This window comes from Mobula birostris, chromosome 18, assembly GCF_030028105.1.
Source record: "Mobula birostris isolate sMobBir1 chromosome 18, sMobBir1.hap1, whole genome shotgun sequence".
Taxonomy (NCBI): Eukaryota; Metazoa; Chordata; class Chondrichthyes; order Myliobatiformes; family Myliobatidae; genus Mobula; species Mobula birostris.
The window spans coordinates 65,555,311-65,579,618 of NC_092387.1; the positions used below are offsets into that span (position 1 = coordinate 65,555,311).

At 43.7% G+C, this 24,308-nt stretch overlaps 1 protein-coding gene across 1 annotated transcript in view; it reads left to right on the plus strand.

The window, feature by feature from the left end:
- The window catches only part of zcchc24 (zinc finger, CCHC domain containing 24), a 234,693-nt gene that overhangs the window by 176,221 nt on the left and 34,164 nt on the right, over positions 1-24,308 (plus strand). The window contains exon 3 of the mRNA XM_072282842.1: positions 17,035-17,199. Coding sequence (XP_072138943.1) covers positions 17,035-17,199 — 165 coding nt within the window. The remainder of the gene's footprint in view (positions 1-17,034; positions 17,200-24,308) is intronic.

Sequence of the window (24,308 nt, forward strand, 5' to 3'; positions counted from 1 at the left end):
TCTACTGTGAATGCCTATTAAGAAAATGTATCTCAGGGTAGTATATAATTACATTTATGGTGTGTACTTATAAATAAATTTACTTTGAAATTCCTATCCATGTACATGTCCAAGTATTTTTTAAATGTTGTTGGAGCAATGTTCTAAACATTGAACATTATCGCACAGTACAGGGCCTTCGGCCCACGATATTGCACCGACCTTTTAGCCTACTGTAAGCTCGATCCAACTCTTCCCTCCCATAAAGCCCTCAATTTTTCTATCATCTATGTAAGTGTTTCTTACGTGGTCCTAATGTACCTGTCTCTACCACCACTCCTGGTAGGCTGTTCCATTCACCCACCACTCTCTGTGTAAATAAAAACAACTCAATGTTTTAGAAACAGCTTCTTCCCCTCTGCCAATGGATTTCTGATATTCTCCCACCGCCCCCCCCCACTAAACTTTCCTTAAAATGATGCCCCCTGGTGTTAGCTCACTCAACCTATCCTGATAGGACATGCTGTCTGATCCGGGCAGCATCCCAGTAAATCTCCACTGCACCCTCTCTTAAAGCTTCCACATCTTTATGAGGATAGGTTGAGCAAGTTGGGAGTTTTTATTTTTGGAGAAAAAGAGGATGAGAGGTGACGTGAAAGAGGTGTACAAGATGATAAGAGCACGAGATCAAGTGGATAGCCAGAGACTTATTCCCAGGGCAGAAATGGTTAATATATGAAGATTCATCTCAAAGTAGTTTAATAGGTCTGCACAACAGGCCAAAGGGCCTGTGCTGTTCGACGTAAAAATGTTGTAAGCCCCAGGTTTTGAGCAGAGGCGACTGCTGAAAGTTCAGCAGATGCACTGTTCCAATTTTCTCCAGTCGTTGCTTTGTGGAAGATGCGTTTGCTCAATAACTTTTTCTTTCATCGAACATAGAACAGTACAGCACAAGAAAATTTTTCATTTTTCAGAAGGTGGGAGCGTTTATAGCCTGACTCCCTCCAGAGGCAAAGGGAGGGTTCTGGAAGGCCTTGTGATCCAGAGAATCGAGATGGTGGGTGTGTGGGCGGAGTGGGGTGGTGGGGGGGGAGGCGTCACTAAAATGGATGAAGGGGAGGAAAAGGAGCCAGACTCTCTCTTTGTTTCTAGAAAGAATAGGACTTCAGGAAAAGAAGTGCTGTTGAATAAGAAATGGCATAGAGTTGAGCCCATTGTATACTTGGACGCGACTGAGATGACTGATGCTGGCACTCGCTGTTGTTGCCCCAGTAACAGTGGGCAGCTCGGCTCACGGTAACACAGCAGCCCTGTGTGTTGCGAGCTTCCTCCACACTACAGCTTTATTCAACAGCTCACAGCACTGCCTTCTGTCCCGCCAGCACCAACAATGTCACTTCTGTCCGCTCTCCAATTCTTCACCGCGCACCCATACCGGTCTATCTTATTATCCCATTGCCCCCGTGCCCCTCCTCTCCCACCCCCAACAACCACTGCTGTGCCTCAGATCAGAATTTATTTTTAAAGTAAAGAAACGTGTCGCAATTGCACTGAGGCCAGTGTTCGTCCTTCAAAGAAGACCCTAAGACATTGGAGCAGAATTAGGCCATTCAGCCCATCGAGTCTGCTCCGCCATTCCATCATGGCTGATTTATTATCCCTCTCAACTCCATTCTCTTGCCTTCTTCCAGTAACCTTTGATGCCCTTACTAACCAAGAACCTGTCAACCTCCACTTTAAATATACCTAATGATTTGGCATTCACAGCCGTCTGTGTCAATGAATTCCACAGATTCACCACCCTCTGGCTAAAGAAATTCCTCTTCATTTCTAATCTAAGTGGTTGTCCCTCTATTCTGAGGCTGTGCACTCTGGTCCTAGACTCTCCCACTGGAGGAAGCATCCTTTCCAAATCCACGCCATTAAGGCCATTCACTACTCAATAGATTTCAATGAGATCTTCCCTCATTCTTCTAAACTCCAGTGAGTACAGGCCCAGAGTCATCAAAAATTTCTCACATATCAAAGTAAATTTATTATCACAGTACATAAACTGTAGGTCACCATATGCTACCCTGAGATTCATTTTGTTTCAGGCATTTACAGAAAAATAAGGAAATAAAATAGAAATTGTGAAAAACTGTACATAAACGAAGACTGACAATCAATTCACAAAAGAAGATTGATTACGCAAGTAATCAATAATTCTGAGAACATGAGTTATAGAGTCCTTGAAAGTGAGTCCTTAGTTAGCTCAGAGTTGTGGTGAGCAAAGTTATCCAGACCCTGGTGGTGTAAGACTTGAGGCTCCTGTACCTCTTTCCTGGTGGTAGTAGCGAGGAAAGAGCACGGTGAGAGTCCTTGATGATGGATGCTGCTTTCCTGTGGCAGGTAAGATAATCGAACCCTTCTGTCCCACATAACACTCCATATTTTTTTAAATATCCATATGCCTATCTAAGAGTTTCTGAAATGTCCCTAAATCATTAGCCTCTACCACCACCATGAACCCACATTTTATAGATGTGCTCAATGGTGGGGAGGGTTTTGCCTGCAATGGTCTGGGCTGTATCCACCAATTTCTGTTTTGTAGGCCTTTCCATTCCAGGCAGTGATGCAGCATGTGAAGGTCCAGCATTAAGCTTGTGTGTTGTGGGGGCAAGCTGAGGTGTTCAAATCCGACATCCGGTGATGTCTATGGATTTGAATTGACATCAATCTGTCTGTTTGCATCAGTACCATGTACTCAGCTTCTAAAATTCATTTTGGTTGATTAGAGAAGAATTTCAGTTTCAATCGATTTCTGAGGCAGGGAACACAGGGGTCACAATTCAATAGTGTATTTTGTGTTCAGGCTGAAGTGTATTGGCATGAACGTACGTACCCAGGGTATAAATGTCATGAAAATTAGCTTTTTATAGTAGGGCATGTCAAACATACATTACATAGGTGGTGGAATCTGGGAAGATTTGATAGGAACATGGGGAAAATAAATTGGATTGGTGTCGATGGGTGGCCAGTGCTGTCTTAATGGGCTGAAGGGCCTGTTTTGCTAATCAATGATTCTATGAAATGTTCTCAGGCAAGGAATAACTCTTCTCATCATGTGGCTCAGCTGTTCTTTGCGTCGATCAATTCCCATGGGGCGGTTGGATAAAACAACATTTTGAGTTCTCCTAGCAACCATTTATCTTGTGTTTGTGAAGTTGGCTAACATTTGGGTTTATCAGCTGCCTCTTTAACTCAATCAAAATACCTCCCAGTAATAATTTAGAGTTTTTCATTAAAAAGCACTTGGCAAAATAGCTCTGTGCGTGTAATTGCAAATGCAGGAGAAAGCCAAGACTCCCCACAATTAACTCAACAAGTTCAAAGTTTAAAGTGAATTTATTATCAAAGTACATGTGCAGTATATTACCATATACAAACAGCAGCATCCATCATCAAGGACCCCCACCAACCAGGAGATGCTCTCTTCTCACTGCTGCCATCAGGAAGATGATACAGGAGCCTCAGGACTCGCACCACCAGGTTCAGGAATAGTTATTACCCCTCAGCCATCAGGCTCTTGAACTAAAGGGGATAACTTCACTTGCCCCCATCACTGACCGGTCCTTACAAACTATGGACTCACTTTTGAGGACTTTTCATCTCGTGCTCTCAATATTTATTTATATTATTATTTCTCCTTTTTGCATTTGCACAGTTTGTTGACTTCTGCACTCTGGTTGAAAGTTCTAGTTGGGCAGTCTTTCATTGATCCTGTTATAGTTACTATTCTATACATTTATCAAGTATGGCCACAAAAAATGAATCTCAGGGTTGTTTTTGGTGACATCTATGTATTTTGATAATAACATTTACTTTGAACGTTGATATTAAACCTGATTCTGATGCTGAATTGTTAAACTCCTGGGCAATTATTTGCAGGACTGAAGGTGCTTATCGTCACATCAGATTGTCGGCCTGTATTTTTGTGATCCAATCCTGACTGGAAGTTGACCCCATAACTTCTGATCAGTAGTTGTAGATACAAGTAAGTATTAGTTAAATCTGATTGAAATATAAATGGGAGTGATTGATTAGTCATAGAACAATACAGGCCCTTCAGCCCATCGAGCTCTTTCTGACCACGGTGCCCACCAGCCAGTCCCAATTTCCTGCATTTGGCCCATATCCCTCCGAGCCGCATTCCTTCATGGACCTATTCAACTGCTTCTTAAATTTTATCATTCTATCTGCCTCAATCACAACTTCTAGCTGCACATTCCATGTATTCACCACCCTCTGCATGAAACAGTCCTTTTCACATCTTTCCCCTCTCAAACCTAAACCTAATTTTGTCTCCCCCTGGTACCTTGGGGTCGTGTGGCAGGGTGGAGATATGTCTCTACTAAAGGAGGCATAAGGTGCTCCTTCCCTCCTCTAGCCTGCAGGTCATCCTTGGGCAAGGTGTAGCACCTGCTTTGCTCCCCCTTGGTTAGGGTCACGTGAAACCTTGGGAGCAGGTGGTGGATGGTCATATGAGCAGTTGGTGCATATCGCAAGTCCCAGTTATGCAACCACTGACACCAGGCAGACAATCTGTGAAAGGTATTGATAATGGCTGAGGCCACCCGTCTGGTAAAGACACTGCCCAGAAGAAGGCAATGGCAAAGCACTTATATAGAAAAAATTGCCAAGAATGTTCCAGGTCATGGAAAGATCATGGTCATCCACATCCTACGGCATGGCACATAGGTGTAAATTGGGGAAAAGTCTTTGTTAGATACGTGGGTTAAGTCCAAAGAAAAAATGGCTGGAGCCTTTTATCACTTCAGTGCGAGGTTGTTTATTAGGTGCATCAAAAAACAAACTTACAAAACTTAGCAAAAATACTGAAAAGAAAACTGCCAATATTTACAAAAAGGCATCTACCAGAAAATACAGTAATAAAAAACAGTAACATAATTTACATATTACTATTTAACTATTTATGGTTTTATTACTATTTAATTATTTATGGTGCAACTGTAACGAAAACCGATTTCCCCCGGGATCAGTAAAGTATGACTATGACTATTACTATGACTATAATTCCATACTTTGTCTAGTGTGAGCTCCAGGCAGTCCTGATCTCTCCCTCTCTCTCTCCTATTGAGGACGAAGAGCCCCATTTATTAAGCTCCAGGATGTGCCATCTAGAATTACCAACAAAGTTAATTAAGATTACACATGAATTAGAAAATGATGCACCCTACAATGCATTGACAATCATTGCTACAAAATAAACAGAAGTATCTAACTTAAATACAGTATACAATCAATTTACACGTCCGCATTACTAGTGAAACGGAAAATCCCGCTGTGTACGGTGGGAAAAGCACTGTCAAGCCAACCCTTTAGGACCCACTATGAGAATATACCAGGGGAGACATTGGAGTATGCAGACTCAGAGCAACAACAGCAGAATGACAAGGCGATGTTTGTGTGTGTAAGGAGCGTGTTTACCGAACTCTATCTGACACAGTCTTACTGTCCACCTTTTCTCTGCCTCTCATAATTTTAAATATTTCTATAAAGCCACCCCTCACCCTCCTACATTCCAAGGAATAAAGAACTAGCCTGGCCAACCTCTCCCAATATACAGTATAACTCAGGCTGCCATGTCTTTACAACACCTTTGTAAATCTTCTGTGCATCCATTCCAGTTTAACTGCATCGTTCCTGTAATGGGGTGAGGTAGGGTGAGTGTGTGTTTAGTTTGCGGCCACCGTCTATAGTTCCAGCAGCTTTCATTTCACAGTCAGTTCTTGCTTCCCAGAGAGACAGACAGACAGACAGACACACACACACACACACACACACACACACACATACACACTCACTCTCCTACAGGTAAGCACACATCCTGATTTGTAGCTGTTAAATATTAACCATTTGGATAGCGGTGTGCGGAATATTTATCTAAACAATGGGGTTTTTAAAGCTTGCGGCGGAGAAACACTGGTTGAATACTTCAGCACAAACTGTCAGAGACCATGAAGCTACATGGTTCCCTGACCCTGAAGACTGTGATAGATGGAAAATTGTGCCTGATTTTCCAAAGTGCTGGAAGTGCGTGTTCCATGCAGTATTTCCAAAGAAATGAGTGCTTTGCAGATTTCAGTGACATCAGTTCACATTCTTGTAAACACAGCAATGTAGGCCCAGTCTACTTACTCTCAATGGCCACGTTACTGACTACTTCTTGTACCTAATGTAGTGGCCACTGAGTGTATGTTCGTGATCTTCTTGCTGTAGCCTATCCACTTCCAGGTTCGACATGTTGTGTGTTTAGATGCTCTTCTGCACACTCCTGTTGAGTTACTGTCGCCCTCCTGTCAGCTTGAACCAGTCTGGCCATTCTCCTCTGATCTCTCTCATTAACGAGGTAATTTTGCACACAGAACTGCTGCTCACTGGATTTTTTTTTTGTTAGAGACTCACAAACAAAAGAAAATCTGCAGATGCTGGAAATCCGAGCAACACACACAAATTACTGGAGGAACTCAGTGGGCTAGGCAGTATCTAGGAAAAGAGTACAGTCGACGTTTTGGGCTGCTGAAGGGTTTTGGCCTAAAATGTCAACTGTTCTCTTTTCCTAGATGCTGCCTGGCCTGCTGAGTAGCCCCAGCATTTTGTGTTTGAAACTCTAGAGACTGTCCTGTGTGAAAATCCCAGGAGATCAGCAGCTTCTTAGATCCTCTATCCACCCCATCTGGCACCAACAATGATTCCACTGTTAAAGTCACTTAGGTCACATTTCTTCCCCATTCTGATGTTCAGTCTGAACAACAATTGCATCTCTTGACCATATTTACATGCTTTTATGCATTGAGTTGCTGCCACATGATTAGCTGATTACATATTTGTACTAACAAGCAGGTGTACCTGATAAAGTGGCCACTGAGTGTACGGTATTAAAATACTATAGACTACAATAAGAAATATAAAGCAAATTGTGCAAAGAATTCAAAATAGTGAGGTAGTGTTCATGAGTTTGTGCAAATCTGATGGTAGAGAAGAAGAAGCTGTTCCTAAAATGTTGAGTGAGAGTCTTCAGGCTCCTGTACCTCCTCCCTGGTGGCAGTATTGAATTACAGGGGAATAGGAGTCTGCCAAAACTTTGTTGGGAAAGTCCATAAACCATAAGAAATAGGAGCAGAATTATGCTATTTGGTCCATCTATTGTGCTCCACCATTCAATCATGGCTGAACTATTTTTCCCTCTCGACCCCATTCAACCCCTTAACCTTTGACTCCTTACTAATCAAGAAACTATCACTCTCCAACGTCTTGGCCTCCACAGCCGTCTGTGGCAACGAATTCCACAGATTCACCTCCCTTCTTATCTCAACTCCTTCTGAGGAAGAATTGAATTGACTTTATTTCCTATATCCTTCACATACATGAGGAGAAAAAATCTTCATGTTACGTCTCCCTTCAAATGTGCCATGTGCAATCATAGTAATTTATAATTTATAATAAATAGATCAGTCGACGTAATATAGAGTACACTCAAATCAGTGTGAGTTAATCAGTCTGATGGCCTGGTGGAAGAAGCTGTCCCGGGGACTGTTGGTCAGCTTTTAAGCTGCGGTACCGCTTCCCGGATGGTAGCAGCTGGAATAGATTGTGGTTGGGGTGACTTCGGGCCCTATTTACACACCTGTCCTTGTAGATGTCCTGAATCATGGGAAGTTCACAACTACAGATGTGCTGGGCTGTCCGCACCACTCTCTGCAGAGTCCTGCGATTAAGGGAGGTACAGTTCCCATACCAGGCAGTGATGCAGCCAGTCAGGATGCTCTCAATTGTGCCCCTGTAGAAAGTTCTTAGGATTTGACGGCCCATACCAAACTTCCTCAACTGTCTGAGGTGAAAGAGGCGCTGTTGTGCCTTTTTCACCGCACAGCTGGTGTGTACAGACCACGTGAGGTCCTCAGTGATGTGGATGCCGAGGAACTTGAAGCTGTTTACCCTCTCAACCCCAGATCCATTGATGTCAATAGAGGTGAGCCCGTCTCCATTCCTCCTGTAATCCACAACCAGCTCCTTTGTTTTTGCACTGTTGAGGGAGAGGTTGTTTTCTTGACACCATTGTGTCAGAGAGATGACTCCTTCCCTGTAAGCCGAGAGTGGAGCTTGTGTGCTTTCTTGGGCATACCCGCTTCATTGCAGGGAGACCATCATAACCCCAGGAATCGAACCAGACCTGATGGGCCAAATGGCCTATTTCTGCTACTCTGATTTAAGGACTAAATCTTGAACTAAGAGGGAAAACGGTATAGGCCGCTATACATTGTAGAACAACTGTCAGTCAGAGCTCCCAAAGGATTAGGAATCACCTCTAAAATAAGGTATTGGAGGGCAAGGGCATTTCAAGAACTGGTGGGAGAGACAAGTTGGACTATTATGGGCAGAGTTGGGCCCCTTATCCAAGAAAGGATGTGCTGGCATTGGAGAGGGTCCAGAGGAGGTTCATGAGAATGTTCCCGGAATGAACGTGTTGACGTATGAGTGTTTAATGGCTCTGGGCATGTTCATGCTGGAGTTTAGAAGAACGAGGGGGAATCTCATTAAAATCTACTGAATATTGAAAGGCCTAGATAGAGTTGATGTGGGGAGGATGCTTCCTAAAGTCAGGGAGTCTAGGACCAGAGGGCACAGCCTCTGAATACAAAGACATCCCTTTAGAACAGAGCTTATGAGGAATTTCTTCAGTCATAAAGTGGTGAATCTGTGGAATTCATTGCTGCAGCCGGCTGTGGAGGCCAAGTCATTGGGTATATTTAAAGTGCTGATTGATAAGTTGTTGATTAGTAAGGATGTCAAAGGTTACAGGGAGAAGGCAGGGGAATGGGGTTTAGAGGGATAATAAATCAGCCATGATGGAAGGGCAGAATCAGAATCAGTTTAATATCACTGACAGATGTCATGAAATTTGTTGTTTTGTGGCAGCAGTGCAGTGCAATACATAATAAAAAAAACTATAATTACAGTAAGAAATATGTATATAAATTAAATAGTACAAAAAACATTTCAGGATGTATATGGGAAGAAAAAGCATTTCAGGATGTATATTGTATACATTTCTCTGACATTAAATTGTACTTTTGAACCTTTGAAAAGAGAACAAACTCAATAGACTGAATGTCCTAATTCTGCTCCGATGTCTTATGGTTTTATGTTTGGCTGACAAAGGAGATAGGGTGTACAATTGACATTAGAAAGATATTGTCATGAATTAAGAAAGTACATTTGTATCTTAGATAAAACGCTGCGCGCTCATGAACTGAAGTCTGGAACCCATCAACACATTCCATTCTCTGACATCTCACCATCCAACTGAATTGAAACTCTAGCAGACCACAGCCTCGTTTTACTCAATCAATCAGACTTTGCAGCCATGAATGTTTCTTTCAAAAGGCAAGGGAAATTGATTCTGACCAGCAGTCAAGCTAAGGACACAGAGCAGCCAGGCCTTGTAGAACATGAGAAACAGAAGAAAGAGGAGGCCACATCCTCACATTTCTGTCCTGCCTCTTCATGAGACAATGGTTGGGTGAAACTAGAACTGGAGTCCATGGGTTAAGGGTGAAAGGTGAAATGTTTAAGGGGAACTTCTTTATTTAGAGGGTGGTGAGAGTGTGGAACAAGCTGCCAGTGCAAGTGGTAGATTTGGCTTTGAGTTCAACATTTAAGAGGAATTTGGGTCAGTACATAGATGAGAGGGGTATGGAGGGCTATGGTCCAGGTGCAGGTCGATGGGAGTAGACCAGAGTTTCTAATCTGGTGTCCACAGACCCCTTGCTTAATGTTATTGGTCCATGGCATAAAAAAGGTTGGGAACCCCTGGACTAGACAGATGAACAATTCAGTATAGACTAGATGGGCCAAAGGGCCAACTTCTGTGCTATAGTGTTCTATGACTCTTACCTTACTTTGGTATCACTGTCCTATTGCCCTTTCATTTTCCTCATATTCAGAGAAAAATCTGCTCGGTACTCAGTGGCTGGACCTCCGGAGAAGTGGTGTTCAAGTTTTATTGTAAAAGTAAGTGCATGTCCTCAAATGCTACCCTCAGGTTCATTTCTTACAGACATTCACAGTAGAACAAAGAAGTACGATAGAATCAATGAAAAACTACACACTAGGACTGACAAACAACCTGCGTGAAAACTGAGCAAATAAATAAATAAACAATTCTGAGAACCTGAGTTGTAGAGTCCTTGAAAGTGAGTTCCTAGGTTGTGGTCAGTGATCGGTTCTGTGTTGAGGTGAGTGAAGTCATCCACAGTGGGTCAGAAGCCTGATGCTTGAGGGGTACAAACTGTTCCTGAACCTGGTGGTGTGGGCCCTAAGGCTGCTGTACCTCCTTCTGATGATTGTAGTGAGAGGAGACCTTGCCTGAATGATGGTGGTCCTTGATGATGGTTTTGGCTTTCTGAATGTCCCACCTTTGATTTTGAGACTGTAACCTGCAGATCACGACATCTAGCCAAAGGAAACATCAACTCCACATCAACCGTGTCAAACCCTGTACAAATTTTGCCATTGAGAAGGTGGTGTGTTTCTTCTGAGATATTTATGAACTCTCCTGAGTTATTAATGGAGATGAGACCATTGACCTTCATAAGGGGTTAGGAGTAGCATAGCAGTTAGTGCAATGCTATTGCAGAGTTCAGAGTTCAGAGTTCAATTCCGGCACCATTTGTACGCAGTTTGCTTGCTGTCCCCGTGACTGAGTGGGTTTTCTCTGGTGCTCTGGATTCCTCTCGATTCAAAGGCATACTGGTGTCATGTACCCCGTGACGAGGCTAAAGAAACCAGCAGAAACAGAAACCACTTTGGAGGCTAGTATTGCTATAAACTACTAATATTTATTAGTAACTACGCAACACAGTAATATAAATGAAGATAAATCACACAGGTTAGCAATGATTATACATATAAGTACGTAAATCAGTAAGTGTGGAAATATATGTATGAAAACCAAGGGGTGAAAAGATACAGTCTTACGATGTTGAGTAAAGTTCAGTTCAGTTCATGGTATGTAGTTGAATAGCGATGGAGAGAGAGAGTTGCGTCTTCAGTTGAGCTGTTGCAGTCGATCTTCTCGTCGTCCTCCGAAATCCTTCACGAGTCACCGACTGTGACTTTAACCAGGGCGACGGGTTTTCCTGTGGTGGAGCTATCACCCCAGCGAGGGTGGACACATAGACAACTCCCCACCAGTCAACCCCTTCTCCTTCACTGGAACAGCAATTTGGATCGATCCGCCTGATCGATCCTCCAAAACCCACTTTCTCTGCGGGCACAACAATGCTCATTCAGTGTCGAGATCATGTATCTGAGGTCTATCATCTGACCTCCTATTTATCTCACCGTGCTGAGCATCACCTGTCATTCAAAGAGTCCCTCCTTCCTTTGTCTGCAAAGAAATGCAAGCAGGCAACAAGCCCTTGAAAGTAACATCAACAATCTGCCTCCGGTCACCAAAGCAACTTTCGAGCTGCTCGGTGCTGTCTCCAAACCCAACTCAGTAGAAATCCAAAGTTACTTCCAGTGCCTTAAAGTGACAGTCCAACCATTAATCTTTGTCTCTCTCTCTCTCTTTTCAAAAGCAACATATCGGTGGTAGATAACGTTCTCTCTCTTCAAAAGCACAGTTAATAGGAGTACTCCAGGATCTCCTCACACTGGTTAGTAGGTTAATTGGTCACTGTAAATTATCCTGTGATTTGGCTAGGGTTAATTAGGTGGATTGCAGGGCGGTGTGGCTTGTTGGGCTGGGAGGGCCTTTTTCACACTGTAACTCTAAATAAATAAGAATTTTGCAGATTTCCGTGAGATTGGTTCACGTTCTTGTAAACTCAGCAATGTAGGCCCGGTCTACGTACACCCAGTGGCCACTTTACTAGCTACCTCCTGTACCTAATAAAGTGACCACTGAGTGTATGTTCGTCATCTTCTGCTGCTGCAGCCAACTCGCTGCAAGGTTCGACATATTGTGCGTTCAGAGATAGATCACTGCTGTAATGTGTGCTCTGCGTCAGTGCGCTGTTATCAAGAATTGATCTGTATGCACAGTATTTAAGACAAGTTTTTCACTGTACCTCAATACATGTGACAACAATAAACCAATTCACCAATTTCCTGTTTGTTTCCCAGGGTTGAGGGATCAAGAACGAGAAGATGTAGGTTTGAGATGAGAGGGAAAAGATTTAATAGGAACTTGGGCAACTTTTCTAGACAAAGGGTGGTATCTCCATGGAATGAGCTGCCAGATGATGTGTTTGAGGCAGGTACAAAGACAACTTCTAAAAGACATTTGGGCAGGTAGATAGATAGGAAAGGTTGAGAAGGTTATGGGCCAAACACTGGCAAGTAAGACGAGGATGGGGCAGCAAATGATAAACACCGTGTCTATGGGCTCCGCAACGTTTACTCAGCCATGCGCTGAACGGAGGCTGTGATCTGCTCCTGCTCCGGCTACTTCGGGTTTCAGGTCCATCGATTCACTCTTGTTCTGGACGATATTTGCGTACTTTTACTGTTTGCACAATTTGTTTTTTTTTCTCTCTGCACATTAGGTGGTCTTTTTTTAATAGGTTCTTGTGGGTTTCTTTGTTCTGTATCTGCCTCTAAGGAGAGAAATCTCAAGAGGGAAATGCACCATGTTTACCCATTCTGGTCTGGATATCAGACCAGCTAATGAGGTTGAATTCTGCTGTGGGAAAGGAAACATTGCCATTGCCAATGACATTCAAATGAATAATTAAAACAGCATATCAGTCCATTTCATTCTTCTCTTAATTATTCTGATTCTTTATTCTATCTATACCTCACATGGGAGGCAATGTCAAATACAAGAGGACAAAGATTTGAAGTGAAGGGGAAAAGTTTACAAGTGATGTGCGGGGAAAGTTTTTTTTTACACAGTGTTAAAAGCTTGGAACAGACTACCAGGGAGAGTGCTGGAAGCAGATACAATATTGGCTGTTGGATTGACACAGGCAGAAGAGATTTAGTTAAATTTGGCATTGTGTTCAGCACAGCATTGTGGGCCAAAGAGCCTGTTCCTGTGATGTACGTTTCTATGTAAAGAGATTATCTGGGTATTATCATACTTCAGGAGTTTCCTGTGTGCATATTGGTTGTTGTCTTAGCTACGTTTGTGTAATGACATTGCTTTAAAAGTACTTAATTAGTTGTATTTGTGTCTATATACTGTAAATCATGATAACTTGTTGTGTTATGTGCTCTTAACTTATTCTAGCATTTGCATAATCTCTTGTGTTTATAATTTATCACTCATTGTTAAAAACAATACCTCCCAATTCCTCAGCTGGTGTTCTAGGGGATCCTTTATACCATGGTTAAATATGGTCTGCCTTTGCACTTTTTCCTGTGCCATATAAATAATAGTCATTGCATGCAAATGATGACAATGTGCGGCTTGAGAAGGAGAATTGCCTTGGATGTACAGTACTTAATTATCTCATACCGAGCCCAGATCCCAGAGTTGGTCACCGTCCCAGCGACTGAGGCTGAGAAATAGAATGATCTGGAAATGTGATGATAAATAAAATAAGGCTTTTAAAATATCAAGTGGGAACTTCTTAACAGTGACATGAAACAGGGGCACAGCTCTACACAGGCATCTTACGCGATATAGCAAACCCTGCTCATGGACTGTTTGTCCCACTCCTATCAGGGAGGAGGCTACGCATCATCCACACCAAAACCACCAGACTCAAAAACAGTTACTTTCCCCAAGCAGTAAGGTTGATCAACACCTTCATCCACTAACCCACCACTCCACACCCCAAACCACAACTGGTTTATCATTGCAAACATGAGGAATTCTGCAGATGCTGGAAATTCAAGCAACACGCATAAAAATTGCTGGTGAACGCAGCAGCAGGCCAGGCAGCATCTCTAGGAAGAGGTACAGTCGACATTTCAGGCCAAGACCCTTCGTCAGGACTAACTGAAGAAGAGTTAGTAAGAGATTTGAAAGTGGGAGGGGGAGGGGGAGATCCGAAATGATAGGAGAAGACAGGAGGGGGAGGGATGGAGCCAAGAGCTGGACAGGTGATCGGCAAAAGGGATATGAGAGGATCATGGGACAGGAGGCCCAGGGAGAAGGAAAAGGGGGAGGGGGGAAAAAACCCAGAGGGTGGGCAAGGGGTATAGTCAGAGGGACAGAGGGAGAAAAAGGAGAGTGAGAGAAAGAATGTGTGTATAAAAATAAATAACGGATGGGGTACGAGGGGGAGGTGGGGTATTATCGGAAGTTAGAGAAGTCAATGTTCATGCCATCAGGTTGGAGGCTACCCAGACTAGTTTGTCATTTCCTGTCAGTCACCGTATATACAAACACTCCTGTACCGAAGTGTCACTTTACGGACATACAGTCAATCTATGTATACAAGTTATCGTGTATTTATATTTATTGAGTTTTTTATTATTGTCTTCTTTATTTTATGGTTTTTTTTGTGCCACATCGGATCCAGAGTAACAATTATTTCATTCTCTTTTACACTTATTGGAAGTGACATTAAACAAAGTTGAATCTTGTAAATGAAGTCCACTAAGTATATGGAAGAGATGCGGTTAATGGGATTGGGCTTTAGAATAATAATTCCACTGGTATTAAAATCAAGGAAAAAATAGGACAGTATAGAGCTCAAGAGCTCCCAAAATAACTGTTTTGATATGACAGGCATCGGATATTATCAGTGTGATGAAATGTAAGCAAGAGCAATGTTATCAAGTCCATAAGCCAGGAATAACTGTCCCTTTGAGTTGGCCTTTAGCGTGTTCTGATGAAGGATGGAAATCACACTTTTGATACACAGTCAGTGGTCACTTTATTAAACATCTCGGGAACCTAATAAGGTGGCCACTGAATGTATGTCTGTGGCCTTCTGCTGCTGTAGCCTTTCCTCTTCAAGGTTCAACGTATTGAGTATTCAGAGATGCTCTTCTGCACACCACTGTTGTAATGTGTGGTTATTTGAGTTTCTGTCACCTTCCTGTCAGCTTGAACCAGTCTGGCCATTCTCCTCTGACCTCTCTCATTAACAAGGTATTTTTGCCCACAGAACTGCCCCTCACTGGATGTTTTTGTATTTCGCACCATCCTCTGTGAAGTGTAGAGGCTGATTTGCGTGAAAATCCCAGGAGATCAGCAGTTTCTGAGATATTCAAACCACCCCGTCTGGCACTAACAACCACTCCACAATCAAAGGCACTCAGATCACATTTCTTCCCCATTCTGATGTTTGGTCTGACCCCTTGCTGTTATATATTGAGTTGCTGCCATTTGGTTACCTGATTGAATATTTGCTTTAATGAGCAGGTGTACGGATGTAACTAATAAAGTGGTCACTGAGTGTATCTCATCTGGGATAAAAATCAATGTTGCTGGAAATTATCGAAAGGTTAGGCAGCATCCGGGAAGAGAGAAATAGTTAATGGCTCATGTTAATAACTTTGAAATTAAACCAGCTTCATCTCCAACTTACACCAGTTTTTATCCAAAGTTCAAAGTATATTTATTATTAAGGTATGTATACTATATACATCTTGGTGATTTGTCTCCTTACAGGCAGCCACAGAACAAAGAAACTCAACAGAACCCATTTTAAAAAAAACCTGCCAAAAACTCCCAATCGGCAAAAAAGGAATGAATCGTGCAAACAACACTCAGACCCATAGTATTGTGCAAAAATACTTATATATAGCCTTTGTGAAGCCTTGGGCACATACAAACGTTTGTACGTATAGTTGGGGTGCCTAAGACTTTTGCACTGTGCTGTATTTGTCAATGTGAGTTTGTAAATCAGGCAGGAGCCAAGGATGTTGGGAACGGGGAGGGTGGAGTGCTGTGGGAGGAGTGTGGGGCAGGTGGCAGAGAAGGAGTTCCAGGGCAGGAGGTGACATGGACACAGACACATCCACCCCTGAGTCACCAGGCAAGGTCATTTGATTCCAAACAATTGGCTTATTGATCATCACAGAATGTCTCTCTGGTGCTTCCTGCTCCCTCCCCTGTCCCTGCTGGAGGATGTTGACAGGGCGGGCAGTCAACATTTCTGGCTGAGACCCTTCATCAGGACTGGAAAGGAAGGGGGAAGGTGCCAGAATAAGAAGGTGCGGGTTGTGGGGTGGGGGAAGGATGCAAACTAGAGGGTGATAGGTGAAGCTGGGTGGGTGGGGGAAGGGGATGAAGTAAGGAAGTGATAGGTGGAAAAGGTAAAGGGCTGGAGAAAAAGGAAATCCAACAGGAGAGGAAAATGGACCATAGGAGAAAGGGAAAGGGGGGTCATTAGGGGGACATGATAGGCAGGTGAGGAGAAGAGGTAAGAGGCCAGAGTGGGAATAGAAGAGGGGAGGGCAAGTGGAAAATTGCCAGAAATTGGGAAATTGATGTTCATACCATCAGGTTGGAGGCTACCAAGATGAAATAGGAGGTGTTGTTCCTCCACCCTGAGAGTGGCCTCATCTTGGCACAAAAGGAGCCCATGAACCAATAAGGAATGTGAATGGGGATAGGAATTAAAATTGATGGTCACCAGTAGGTTCTGCTTTTTGCACATAGAGCTGAGGTGCTCAACAGAGTGGTTCCCCACTCTACATCAGATCTCACCAATGTAGAGGAGGCTGCATCGGGAGCACTGGATGCAGTAGATATCCCAACAGGTTCGCTGCTAAATTGTTGCCTCACTTGGAAGGACTGTTTGGGACCCTGAATGGAGGTGAGGGAGGAAGTGAATGGGCAGGTGTAGCACTTCATTCACTTGCAGGGATAAGTGGCAGGAGGGAGAATGGTGAGGAGGGATGAATGGACAAGGAAATCACAGAGGCAGTGATCCCTATGGAAGGTCGAGAGTGGGGGTGCTAACGATGTCTTTGGTGGCAGGGACCCACTGAAGATGATGGAAGTTGGGGAGAATTATGTGTTGGGTGGTAGGTGATATTCCTGCCATTTTAACATCTGCCTGTGTTTGTTTAATTTTGTAGGCTCGTCCCAAAGGAGAAGGGTTGACTCCCTACCAGGGAAAGAAACGCTGCTTCGGTGAATACAAATGCCCCAAGTGCAAAAGGAAATGGATGAGTGGAAACTCCTGGGCCAACATGGGGCAAGAATGCATCAAGTGCCACATCAACGTTTACCCCCACAAGCAGGTACAGTGCGCCTCGGCTTCCAGCTGTTCACATGCACGACACAACACAGAGGAGCTGGTTCATTGAAAATCTTTCTTTTGCACTTGATAGTGGGTAGATGTTTGAATTCCCTCCTTGCGTGGGATATACCATACCCAGCTGTGGTGACAGAAGAGTAGATGTGAAGAACTTCTAAGATAGGTGAACAGAAGAACATAATAATTCATTAAAAAATCAGTTTTATATAGAAGTACTTCATAGCTTCAGGGTGATGGAATGGAGATGTGGTGTCTCTAGCAAAGAAGGTGCAAGTCGCTCCTTCCCTCTGCTAGCCTGCAGGTCACCCTTGGGCAAGGTGTAGCACCTGCTTAGCTCCCCGATCAGGGTCATGAGACCATGGGAGCAGATAGTAGATGGTCATATGAGGGGTTGGTGCCTAGTTCTGGTTATGCGACAAAAGGGCTGTTTCTGTGCTACGTTTCTCTGGCTGTATGACAGCCCTGAGAGAAGGTGCTGACATTGACTTACTTATGACTTATACAATGAATTTGGAGGTTTTTATGGAGATCATGTTGGTGATATCTTTCCAGTGCCGGCTAAAAAGGTCTCGTTTCCATCCTGTGTGAATGTATGAATTTTTGATAGACCATTATTCCAGTATGGGTTTTGCGCTTACGAATGGCAGGATGAACTCCATGGTGGGAGAGAGAGTAGACCCACAGCTCACGACACATACAAAACCCCAGTGATAGGTCTCGGCCCAAAATGTTGACTGTTTATTCCTCTCCATAGATGCTGCCTGATCTGTTGAGTTCCTCAAGTATTCTGTACACTTTACTCTGGATTTCCAGCATCTGCAGAAACTCTTTATTTTTCTTCTTAGTTAGAGATACAACACAGTTACAAGCCTTTCCGGTCCAACAAGCTCGTGCTGCCCAGTTACACCCATGTGACCAATTAAATGTTCTCCATATTTATTGCTTTTTATTTATTATTATTTTTTCTCTTTTGCTGTCTTTTTGCGTGTTGGTTGTTTGTCCGTCTTTGTCGTGTGTGGCCTTTCATTGACTGTGTTCCTTCTATTTACTGTGAATGCACACAAGAAAATGTATCTCTGGGTTGTATATGGTGACATATATGTTCATTCATTCTGTGCCATGTTGTATGATGTAGGGAATTATGGTCTTTCCATGACCATGACTATTCTTGGCAAATTTTTCTACAGAAGTGGTTTGCCATTGCCTTCTTCTGGGTAGTGCCTTCACAAGACTGGTGACTCCAGCCATTAGCAATACCCTTCAGAGATTGTCTACCTGGGGTCAGTGGTCGCATAACCAGGACTTGTGAAATGTGCCAGCTACTCCACTATCTGCTCCTACGGTTTCACTTGACCCTGATAGGGCGGCTAAGCAGGTGCTATGCCTTACCCAAGGGTGACCTGCAAGCCAGCGGAGGGACTGAAGGCTTTCATAGAGATGTTATCTCCACCCTGCCATCTGATATATGTATCTTGATAATAAATGTATTTTGAACTTTGAACCTACTAACCTGTACGTGTTTGGATTTGAGTTTAAGAATTGTGGGTAACCCAGTGGCATGGTTTCTTGCCACAGGCAAGATAACATAGCAATAAAACCTCTGTTTTCTTTAACTGTGCAAACCAAGAGCTATGGTGTTGGTTCTGTTGGAGAGTGTCAATCCAGTGCATTGACTGGAGCTCAGGTAACAGAGGAGGCTTGGGTAAATACTCAGTTCACTCAGTCCAAACAGCTTGTCTGAAAATATCTGGCTGACATGCATTAAAAACTGTATATATAAATACTGCTCTGTTTTAAAGGAATTTGGGATCATGACAGATCAGGGGAAAAGAGAGAGAAGAAACAAGTTAGTTTTAATTTGCAGAGACCCAATACTGAATCCTCCCATGTCAGGTAGCTCACCCTTTGAGTCCATATGAGAATTATCCATTTCTGCTGTAAAACAAGGGTTCTTCAACCATTACACAGTGACTTCTGGTCTCAGGTTCAGAGTCAGTTTTGTTAATCACATATATTTTTCACTTCTTTAACCAGAAGGTACTGAATCTATCACAGACGGACGTGGAGGCCAAGTCATTGGGTATACTTAAAGTAGAGGTTTTATAGGTTTTTGATTTGTAGGGCATCAAAGGTTATGGGGGGAAGGCAGGAAAGGTTGAGAGAGATAATATATCAGTCATGGTGGAATGGCAGAGCAGACAAGATTGGCTGAATTGTCTAATTCTGTTCCAATATCTTATCAACGTAGAAGCTTACAGTATTTCTGTAACCAGCACACTGAAGGATGTGCTGGGGACAGCCCAGACGTGTTGTCACACATTCTGGCCCCAACATAACATGCCCACCTTGCTCGGCAGAACAACATAACAAGCAGCAAAGCAATAATGGTGGAGCAAGCCCAGTTCCTCCCTCCCTACACAGATAGACAGTTCTCCGACCCCTTATAGAACAGAACTTTTAAAAAGTACTGAAAAACAACTAAGCTTGAGCTCTGGCCTCAACAGAGACAACAGCTCAGCAACACTTATGCTTGTAACGTTGCTGAAATGTTAATGCCATGGGCTAATATTTCTTTATTTGTATTTATTTTTAATAATGCACTGGTGCATTCTTGTCTGACTACATAATTTATTTGTTTAGAGATAGTAACAGGCCCTTCTGGCCCAGTGACTACACTGCCCAATTGCACGCATGTGACCAATTAAGCTACTAACAGGATTAGTAAGGCACTGGAGTGTAACAGTTGACTCCTGTCACCAAAATGGGCTAATTCCCGCCACTGTCTGTGAGGAGTTTGTACGTTCTCCACGTGACCATGTGAGTTTCCTCTAAGAGCTCTGGTTTCCTCCCACATTCCTAAGATGCACCAGCTAGTTGTAGGTTTGCTGTGTTGGCATTGAAGCATGGTGACATTTGTGGGCTGTCCTCAGACCATGTTGGTCGTTGAGTGCAAAAATGACGCATTCCACTCCAGGTTTCGAAGTTTCGGTGTACCTGTGACAAATAATGCTAACCCTTTTCTTTTCTTTATTAATTCAGTGTTTCAGATGTGTTGCCAGTGTCAGTCCATGCCTGATCAGTAGTTCCTAAAGTACCTGTTGTAGCCAGCCTCCCGCAGGACTGGGGGAAGGGTGGCTTGGGCAAGGGAGAGAACTTGGTGGTGGGGGAGGGCAGGTAAGTGATACAAAGATTTCAAAATTGATTCAAACCTTTATTATGTTGAGGAATTTTGGGCAGAAGTGGGTACGTGAATGTGTGGGTTTCCTCCAGGTACTCCTGTTTCCTTCCACATTCCAAAGATGTGCGAGTTAGCGAGATGTGGGTATGTTTTGTTGGCACCAGAAGCATGGCATCTCTGCCAGCACATCACTGGAATATGTTGATCATGCACATGTAACAAATAAAGCTAATCTTCCATCTTTAATCAGGGTTTTATAAGCAATTGCCATTCTGCAGAACTCAGCATTAGGCTAATCGTTAAATTCCTCCACATGGGATACTGGCTGTTTCTCTTTTTGCATGAGCACAGCCTGACTGGCTGGGAATGTCCCACAATCCTGCTGTTTCCAACACATTACGCTTGCTTGAGTTATCGCCATCTCACCATGCCCAGTAAATATTTGACCAGATGACCTCCACAACTTACCCCAGGGCAAAGCTGACTTCACCACATGAAAGATATTCCCTTTGACTTAACTATCCCCAAACCTTCTTTCCAACCATCTTAGCACAGCATTTCAACCATTGCCACAGTGGCTGCATTACAGACATACTTCTGTGCTCATTACAAATCCTCTGTAAATGCCTTCTTGTCTGTCTGCTTAGTCTTTCTGTAAGATAGGGGGTTTTGTTCAAGTAGTGCAGGATGTGCATTTGGAATATTTTAGGGGTGCATAGCAGTTTGAAAATTCTTCCCACTCCTCATTTGGCACAACAGGCGGCAATCTTTAGCATATGTCTGTTGTACAAGGCCGAGTTGCTAGCTCGATGCCCAACACGGGTAGAACTTGTACAAGGAGCTGATTAAAGTCTGTCACGAGCCTTGTGGCCCATCAGGCCGGTGCTTATGCAGGTTTCCATACAAGGAGCTAGCTGGGTTCAAACCCAGGACCTCATGTTCCGAAGTCTGGGTGCTGATGCCACCACTGGTGCAGACGAGCATAGTAGTTATTGTAATGTTATTAGAGCTTGGGAGAATCGTAGTTCAGAGTTCAATTCCGGCACCCTCTGTTCAAAGTCTGTATGTCCTTCCCGTGGGCATGTGGGTTTCCTCCAGGTGCACTGATCTCCTCCCACTGTCCACAGGTGTGGGTTGATTGGTCAATGTAAACGTCCTGTGATTAGGCCAGGGTTATATTAGTAAATCGCTGGCTGGTGCAGCTTGCTGGGCTGCAAGGGTACAGCTCAAAGGAAGATTCCTCTGACAGGAAGTGGGAGAGTTTACATTCAATTAGTGCCTTTAACAACACCCCAAAGCATTTTGCAATGAATGAGAAGCACATTTGAATTGTGGTAGGGGTGTTCACAAAACTGTGGCAGCCAGTTTGTGCTTAACAGGCAATTATCAAATAAATTGTCAGATTATCTGCATTAATTGGTACAAATTATGAAGTCACGAGGCATCGGATCCATGGAAACTTGGCTGTATGGCGTCGGAACTGGCTTGTGCTCAGAAATCTGAGGGTGGTAGTAGATGGAGTGTATTCTGCCTGGAGTGAGGCTTGTGACCAGCAGTGTTCCACAGGGATCTGCTCGCTGTGATTTTCGTAAATGGCTCGAATGAGGACGGTTGGATTAGTAACTTTGCAGATGACACAAAGGTTGGTGGATAGTGTAGAAGGTTGTCGCAGGTTACGGCAGGACATTGATAGGACGCAGAGCTGGGCTGGGCTGAGAAGAGGCAGGTGGAGTTCAATCTGGAAAAGTGTGAAGTGATTGACTTTGGAAGCTCAAAATTGAAGGTTGATGGCAGGATTCTGAGCAGTGTGGAGAAACAGGGGGATCTTGGGGTCCGAGTCCAGAAATCACTCAAAGTTGACATACAAGTTGATGGGGTGGTTAAGAAGGCATATGGTGTATTGGCATTCATTAGTCTGGGGATTGAATTTAAGAGCCGCAGAGTAATGTTGTAGCTCCATAAAACTCTGATTGGACCACACTTGGAGTATTATGTTTGGTTCTGGTCACCTCATTATTGAAAGAATGTGGAAGCTTCAGAGAGAGTGAAAACTTCTTATGTTCTTTCTTATAAAATGTGAGTATAACTTATGCTTACATGTTTTACTAGTGAATACAGCTTATGCCATGTGCCTGCGATCTGCTGCAGGCTTTTCATTGCACCTGTACATACAGATGCTTGTGCATATGGCTTTGTCCTTGACTGATTCTACTCCAGTACATTTTGGACAGACAGTGGCTCCAATAGACAGGACAGCAGGGGTCACTTGGCAGTATCTTGCAGACAGTGATAAATTTGGTGACTGTGTAATGGTTCAGGTCAAGGGTGGAGGATGTTGAGGCACCAGGAGGCATCCTGTGGTGGTGTAGCAGTTAGCACGGCACTATTACAGCTCGGGGTGTAAGAGTTCAGAGTCCAGAGTCCAACCTGAAAGAAGTCTATATATCCTTCCTGTGGAATGCTTGGGTTTTCTCCGGGTACTCTGGTTTCCTCCCACAGTCCAAAGGCTGTGGTTAATTGGTCATTGTAAATTGCCCCATGATCAGACGAGGGCTCAGTCGGGGGTTGTGTTTGGCACGTGGCCAAGTGGTTAAGGCGTTCGTCTAGTTACCTCAAGGTCACTCGTTCGAGCCTCAGCTGTGGCAGCGTGTTTGTGCCCTTGAGCAAGGCACTTAACCACACATTGCTCTAGTGTCTGTGCCAGGAGTGGCGCCCCACACAGACTTCCAATCTGCGCCTTGTAAGGCATGAAAATGCCTGACGCAGGCCTCTCGTGGTCTGAGTCGACGTGTTCCCTCCCCTAAGTCGGGGGTCGCTAGGTGGTGTGGTCGGAAGGGCCTATTCTGTGCTGTATCTTTAAATAAAATTTAAAAATAAATAAAGCCTAAAACGAGCATTGAGAATTCACCAGTCCTGTGCATGTCCACCAGGGACCATATCCCATTCCATATCGTTGTACTCTGTTATTGTGTTTCCTCCTACTACCTCAATACACTGTGCAATGAAGTTATCTGAGTGGACACATGCAGAAATGAAGTCTTATCATTGCTTTGACAAGGAAGAGGGGAGAAGAACGAGTGTTTGAGTGGGTGGGGTCTATGATTATGCTGCCTGCTTTACTGAGGCAGCAAGAAATGAAGACCGAGTCCATAGAGAGGAGGCTGGTTTCTGTGATGTACTGAGCTGTGTCCATCAGTCTCTGCAGTTTCTTGCAGTCATGGGCAGAACAGCTGCAATGCCAAGTCTTGATGCAACCAAACAGGAGAAAGCACTCCCCGCCCCCACTTGGTCTTACCTAACCCCTGCCAATTTGCATTCCTTCTCTTCCCCCAGCCTTCTTATTGTAACTTCTGTCCCCTTCCTTTCCAGTCCCGATGAAGGCTTTCAGCCCATAATGTTGACTGTTTATTCCCCTCCATGAATGCTGCCTGATCTGCTGAGTTCCTCCAGCATATTGTGTTTGTTACGCTGGATTTCCAGCGTCTGCAGAATCTCTTGTATTTAAGAGCCTGATTATGAAATTGCATTGTAAAGTGAGGAGGCCTGATGAAGAGTTTTAATGATCACCACACACAGATACAACAGTTAAATGCTTGGAAGATGATGAAGGAGGGTATCTTCTGTGACCACCCAGGACCACTCAGGATTTTGAATTCAGGAATTCCATCAGTTACAAGAAAAAGTTTGTGAACCCTTTGCAATTATCTGTTTTTCTGAGTTAATTACTCATAAAATGTAGTCTAATTTTCATCTAAGCCACAATAATAAACAAACACAATCTGCCTAAACGAATAACACACAAATAATTGTACTTCTCGTCAATACTGAGTACACCATTTAAACACTCAGTCTCGGTTCAGAAAAATACATGAACCTCTGGGGTAATGGCACCTACGAAAGCTATTTGGAGTCAG